At 40.8% G+C, this 7117-nt stretch overlaps 1 protein-coding gene across 1 annotated transcript in view; it reads right to left on the bottom strand.

Annotated features, from left to right (window-relative positions):
- LOC122805297 (centromere protein F-like) overlaps nucleotides 1-6212 on the bottom strand; it is a 670336-nt gene extending 664124 nt beyond the window's left edge. Inside the window, exons 1-2 of the mRNA XM_044075385.1 lie at nucleotides 5959-6212; nucleotides 5516-5753 (exon numbers count right to left, since the gene is read on the bottom strand). Of these exons, the coding sequence (XP_043931320.1) occupies nucleotides 5516-5753; nucleotides 5959-6212 (492 nt within the window). The remainder of the gene's footprint in view (nucleotides 1-5515; nucleotides 5754-5958) is intronic.
- Between the last annotated feature and the right edge of the window lie 905 nt (nucleotides 6213-7117).

Genomic DNA, 7117 nt, shown 5'->3' with positions numbered 1-7117 from the left:
ATCATTACGTGAACGCATTAGGGAACACGTTTATGCCATAGCGAAAGGTAATGTCATGAATGCCCTGGCCAAACATACAGTGGAGAAAGGCAATACACATAATTTTAAGTTCCAGGTTCTGGAATTAGTCAATACTAGTAGTAGACTAGGCAACGTCAAGAATAGAGTTGAAGAGAGGGAGGGGAAATGGATCTTGAAGTTACAAGCACATAAATTTGGACTTAATGATAGAATCACCATTAAGCCTTTTTTAGCATCAAGACCCCTTAAACATTAAGTTCCATACCATGTTTTAATGTGATGTTCTGGCTGCATGTTTCTTTAAGGATTTTGTGATGTCATCTGATGTTAGTATTTAAGGTCAGGTGTTTTCTTACTGCTTTTATGTCTGATGAAGCGTTGGTTATACAACGCGAAAGCGCTTACATTCTACTGCAGTTTGTTCTTGTTTTTAACACTAAACGTGATTGTTTGTCCAATTTGGAGTCTTATTTGGAGTTTCATTGGGATCTACTTCACAGTTCATGGTGCACTCATCCTTTTCTGTTCATACTGAGATTGCGTACTTAAAGAGAGTGCTTCACCTGGCGATATTGGTTCGTTTTTTAACCTGTGGTGATTGCCCTTGGCTAGTAGGTGAAGTAGGGGAAACCGATGCTGTCTTGGCCAAAAGGGAGTCACCAGCAGGATTTATGGTTTGTCCCTCTGGATCTTCAGAAGGATTTTTTGAATCAGTGTGAATGGGGAAAGACAAAGATACATCCCTTCCAAAGAAAAAGAGAAGGTGTCCACTCCACGCCTGTGGATGTGGATCTCTTGTGACAAACAGAGGTATCTGCCTGTTCTGGGAGGAGGCAAACAGATCTGCCTGAGGAATACCCCACTTGTGAATAAGATCCAAGAACACCTCCCTGTGCAGCATCCATTCATGGGAGGGTGCAGAAGTTCTGCTGAGAGTGTCCACCATCACATTCTCTGTGGAAGGAATGTACACTGCTTGCAGGTGAATGTGTAGTTTTGCTGACAGGGACCAAATCTGAACTGCCAAGCTGCAGAGCGGGAAGGACCTTACCCCCCCCCCCCCTTGTTGATATACCACAAGTCAGTCATACTGTCTATGACTACTTTCAAGGTCCCTGGGTAGGAAAATTTGGTAGAATGTTTGTAATGCTAGGAGAAGGGCTCATCTCTTTGATACTGATGCGGCCCCTTTGTCTGAGGGAGGACCACTCTCCCTGAATTTTTTTCTGGTTGTTGTGATTTTTCAAATCTGCTCCCCAACCCAGATCTGAAGCATCTATGGAAATGTGTTGTAAGGGTGGAGGGGTTTCCAAAGATATACCCTGATTGAGGTTGATAGCTGCAATCCAGCATTCCAATTCTTTTTTCAAGCATGGGAGAAGAGGGAGGGCAGTATCCAGAGGGTGGGAATGTTGGTCCCACAGAGTCTTCAGAACCCATTGGAAATTCCTCACATGCAGAATTGCCAAGGGTAGCGTGGGGATCAAGGATGCCATGTGGCCTAGAACTCTCAGGAATTCCCTGGCTGATATGGTTTAGAGAAATAGAAGTGTTTGGAGGTATTGTGTGAGGGCCTCTACCTTCTGGCAGAGGATGAAGGCTGCCATCTTGTTGGTTCTTATCCTGCACCCTAAGAAGACAAGGGTCCTGGGTGGGTGTCAGGAGTGACTTTTGCTGGTTCATGAACCTTAGGTCTGCCAAGGTTTTGGACACCATGCATAGGTGGTGGTGAAGTGTGTGGCAGCCCTGGTGGACGATTAATAGGTCGTCCAGGTATGGATATATTTGAAAGTCCTGCATTCTGCAGTGGGCAATGACTGGAGCTAAGCACTTTGTGAATACTGTGGGGGAGCCATGGAGAGTCCAAGTGGCAATGCAGAAAATTGAAAATGCAAGCAACCCATTGAGAAACGTAGGAATTTCCTCTAACTGGGGTGAATGGGGATATGAAGATAGGCATTCTTCAGATCCAGGGATACCATGAAGGCTTGGTGGGAAATGAGGGGTAGAATATGATGCAAGGTGAACATTTTGAAGGAAGGCACATTGAGAGAAAAAGACTGAAGACCAACATCTCCAGAACTGGTCTCCCAGGACCATCTTTTCTTGGGACCAAAAACATCCTGGAATAAAATCCCTTGTTTGTCTGATCTAGAGTAATTTTTTCTATGGTGCCCTGAGCTAGCAGCTGGTCCAGAATTGGAGGGAAGAGGTGAACCTGACTTGGAGGGGGTTGGGGTATCCCCCGGAAAGGAGGAATTGTCCACCAAGTCATAAAATAACCTTTCTGAATGATGGAGAGGACCCAAGTCTCTGAGGTGATCTTCCGCCCAGAGGGTAGGGAAAGGGTGAGGTGGAGGGACAAGGGGGGGGTGGAGGTGGGTAAAAGGTTTGAGTCACAGTTGACGGACTCTGTCAGGATCAGGCTGTCTCCAAAACAGAGGAGGGGTGGCAGTAGAGTGTTTCCCAGATTGTCACCGTCTCTTAGCCTGTGGGGCAATAGACCGAGATGACTGTCTCCTAACAAAAGTGGCCCTTTGAGGGTAGTTCCTATGGTACCTAGGAATAGGTGAGACTAGCAAATGTTTCAGATTTTGTAGCTCCTTGCCCTTTCTTGAAGGGATTTTATGACGCATCCAGGAATTTGGTTTGTATATCTATAAGGAGGAGCTGGAGTGTCACCCAGGAGTATCTTCTCAGGACAGAACCCGAGGCTGCAGATTTGAAAGTGGCTTCTACCACATCATAACTGCACTGTGCCTGGTCACCTGAGAGGCGATAGAAATCTGGGCAGAGAGTTATGACTTAGCTGGAAAGTCTGGCACATCTGGTATAAGTGCAGAGGCTTTGGATAGGGTGTCTTGAACAAACCTACCCATGTGTGTTTCATAATTTAGGCTCGGATGGCTAGTGTGGAAGTATAAAAACTTTCTTTCCTACCCTATCCATAAATTTACTGCCTCTGTGGGAAGCAGAGACATGGAAGGCAACTATCTGGATGATTTGTCTGCTGACACAGGTATGACAGCTGGGTCTGCAGGAGGGTTCCTGAACAAAAACTGTGTAACCTGAGGAACTTTATAAAATCTATCTGGACATTTGGAAGCAGGGGGTTGGGAATCACAGGCCAGCGATGCAGCCAGAAAGGCATCATGAAAGGCTAGGAGTAGGGGAGGGACTGCAGATGGGGAGGACTGGTCCATCTGTAGTAGTTCAAAATACCTCTTTTGAGTTTGAGACATCTGAGGCCTGCCATTTAAAATGTTCTCTCATAAGAGAAATGGTGTCCCCAAAGAAAAAATCTTCCTCTGGAGATTCAGGACTATAGTGTCCTCCCATGCATGCCCTTACGTGGAATTTGTCTTCCACAAGCACACTTCCCCTTTCCTACCTGACATGTCATCTGATAAGCTAGAAAAAATGTAAACAAAAAACCTAAAAGCGTACTTACCTGTATCAGACGGCCAAAACAAACGATCAAACTGATTCATGGAGCTAGTGATCAGAGGTCCGTAGATCACTACAGCAGAAAAGTTCTGAAGTGGGTACTTGCAGACGTTTATGGCTCTGACAGGCAACGTCGCACGTACGCCTGCTCCTAAGACATTGGTATACTGGCCAGATGTCTGGTGTTGCAGACAGCAACCTCCCTACAGTTATGAATACTGCAACATGAGAATAGAAGGACATCAACCTATTATATAAATTAAAGGCAGAAAGGAAAAAGGAAGCTTGAGCTCAAACAAGGAACAGAGGTTCCTGTACAACTCTTAGATCTTTCCAGAAGCAAAGGATGGGGCCAGGTGGGCAGGAAGTTGAGGAAAAAAGAAAACAGACAACACATTTGGAACATTATGGTGAGTACATAAAACTTTTTTTTTTTATCTGAGGCTGTCCATTTCAATCATTCCTCAACTGATAGGACACAGTCCCTGGCTATTGGAACCTTGGGTTACTCTCATGGAAAGATATTACTGAGTATTACAAATCAAAGGCCACTCTGTTCCTGGAAATCAAATATAATTTGTAATGAGCAATAAAGGTGCGAAAATTAGTCCATGTTGCCTCTGCACAAATGTCATCTAAAGAAATCCTTGACCAAAAAGGCTGAAGAGACCACCACACACCTCACGGAGTGAGCTCTAGAAGGCTTAGGCAAGGATCAACCTTTCTTCACGTAGATAAAGGAGATGCATTCAGTTAACCATGTGGCCAATTTAACTTTGGATACTGGCTTGCGCAATCTGTTAGGAGAAAACAAAACAAATAGCTGATTAGCCTTCCCGAAGTCTTTGGTTCTGTGAAGATAAAACTGAAGTTGTCTATGGACATCCAAAAGGTGGAGTATATAACTCTTCTCTTATTTGAAAAGTTAGGAAAGAAAACTGTAGATTAATGACCTGACTTATGCTGTACACAAAATCTACCTTGTGCAAAAAGGATGAATTTAGGTTCACAGGTATTTACTAGGCGAATGGCCACAAGGGCCTTTTTAAGCCTAGCCATGCATCCCAAATCTCTGACAAGATCGGATACCCTTGATAAGTGTAATCATGGGCCTGCGAGATGAACCATTTACAGGTTACCTGTGTCCATTAGAGATATAGGTGCCAAACCAGGGATGAATTTCCAGTTTCCCATCATAGGTATTTACTAATAAAATAAAGAATAGCCCAAAAACAAATAAACAGAGATAATGGCAGAAGGCAGTGGCTCCAAAAGACAAAAAGCAGAATGCTCCACAAAAATAGCGTATAAAACCTTTAATCACCGCTTTCATCGACTGACTTCCTCAGAATACATTCAAAAAGAAGAACACACCCTTAAATACACATTCAGACTAATTAATAATTAATCAATTAATAATTAAAACAATATTAAATGCTACAAAAATTCATTTTAAAAAAGACAAAAATGAATCATGATGTTTGTCAATACATAACTTCCTATATTTTAAAAAACATTTTATATTTATTGTTTCATTTAAACCAGGCGGTTGGTCTGCTTTCAACTTGATCTGCCATAAAGTCTCTCTTTGTTCAAGATAATTCTTGAAGTCACCAGCCCTTAAATCCTGTTTACAAACCTCCACAACTGAAAATACAAATTTCTTAAAATTAAAACAAGTTGTAGAATGTTTAAATAAGGCATTGTTAGAATCTTTTGTCTTAATATTATATATATGCTCTTTAATGCGTGTCCCCAAACTCCTGGTGGTCATACCCACATAGAATGCGGGACAGGCAGTGCACAGAGCAATATAAACAACACCAGAGGTGTTGCAAGTAATATATCCTGGAACCTCCAAAATTTTCTCTACAGTGGTAACTGAAATAAATGAACCTGTTGAGATATATCTACAAATTTTACAATTATGACAGCAAAACATTCCTTTTTTAACAATGTTACCTTTCTTGGTAGAAATGTTATCATGTTCAAGCAGTTTTTTAATGTTGTGATTGTTTCGAAAAATAAAGTTTGTTTTTTTACCAACCACCTCAAGTATATCATGATTTCCCTGTATAATTCTCCAATTCTTTTCTAAAACAGCTTTAATACGACTAGCGTCTGTATTCATAGCTAAAGAGCATACTAATCCAGGGTCAATAGAACTTGACTTAACCTTATTGACAATGTCTATCTGTAGTTTATTTAAGATAGCTGGATAGTTTGTTTGATGTTTATTATAAATCTCATTTCCACTGTCAATCACTAACTTCTCATCATATCCCCTGTTCACAAAAAGAGACGAATAAAATGAATTCCTGTATTAAATCCTCATGTCTACTAGTCATCCGACAAGCTCTAATAAATTGGCCTCTAGGTATATTTTTAATTGTGTGTTTTGGATGATTACTTTGATAGTGTAGATAGCCATTTGTAAATGTTTGTTTCCGAAAAATCTTACTATGAAATCTTTTGTCAGACTCATCCCACCAAAAACACACATCTAGAAAGTTAATATTTAAACCAATGTTGCCTTTGGTAAATTTCAAGTAGTTAGATGATAAATTAATGTCATTAAAGAAGGCATCCACTGTCTCGTTGTTTCCTTCAATCATGAAAATTAAATCATCTATAAATCTGGAATAGAATATAATATTAAATTTATTACTAAGAAGAGGCATCTGTTCAGTTTCCCACCATGCCATCACTGTATTAGCGTATGCTGGTGCAGCTGGGGAGCCCATGGCTACCCCTCTAATCTGTTGAAAATATTGATTTTTAAATAAGAAAAAATTATTTTCTAGTACTATTTCCAAGAAGTTACAAATGGTTGATATTGTGTTGTTAGAAAAAACATTACTTTTTAGTAAATAACATTGTACAGCTTCTACACCTTCATCATGGGGTATACAAGTGTACAATGACACAACATCCAAGGTGAAAATAATGTGTTTTTTGGAGCTAAAAATTCCTTTCTCTTGAAAATTCCTAAGCTTTTCTAAGAAATGCCAAGAATCTTTGACATGGGAATCACAGTTAGATATTAATGGCCCTAAACTTGTTTTAATTTTAAGAAATTTGTATTTTCAGTTGTGGAGGTTTGTAAACAGGATTTAAGGGCTGGTGACTTCAAGAATTATCTTGAACAAAGAGAGACTTTATGGCAGATCAAGTTGAAAGCAGACCAACCGCCTGGTTTAAATGAAACAATAAATATAAAATGTTTTTTAAAATATAGGAAGTTATGTATTGACAAATAAGAAGTTATGTACCTACCATAACGTTCCATGTTAGTTGTCTTCTCTCGCCTTCTTTCTTGCTTGATGGGTTCGGAGCCGATCCCTCGGCTCCGACTCGGCACTTGCTAAGCTCGAGAGTCACTTTTACCAGCTCGAGGCAGCCCCATATCCCATGATGCAAGGCGGTAAGTACCCAGATCTCGTTTGCTAACAAAGGGCAATAGCACCAAGCATAAAATACTTCCCAAAGGAAGAAAGAAAACTTACAGATGGAAGAAGGACCAGGTCTGAATGGTCTTCAGCATAACAGTTTCTTATACAAGGTTTGTCCAGGCCAGGGGGAAGGAGGGAGGGTTGCAAGAAAGAAGGCGAGAAGACAACTAACATGGAACGTTATGGTAGGTACATAA

Source organism: Protopterus annectens, chromosome 6.part1 (genome assembly GCF_019279795.1).
Source record: "Protopterus annectens isolate FY-2018-M chromosome 6.part1, PAN1.0, whole genome shotgun sequence".
Classification (NCBI taxonomy): domain Eukaryota; kingdom Metazoa; phylum Chordata; order Ceratodontiformes; family Protopteridae; genus Protopterus; species Protopterus annectens.
This window is presented reverse-complemented; position numbering and strand designations above follow the sequence as displayed.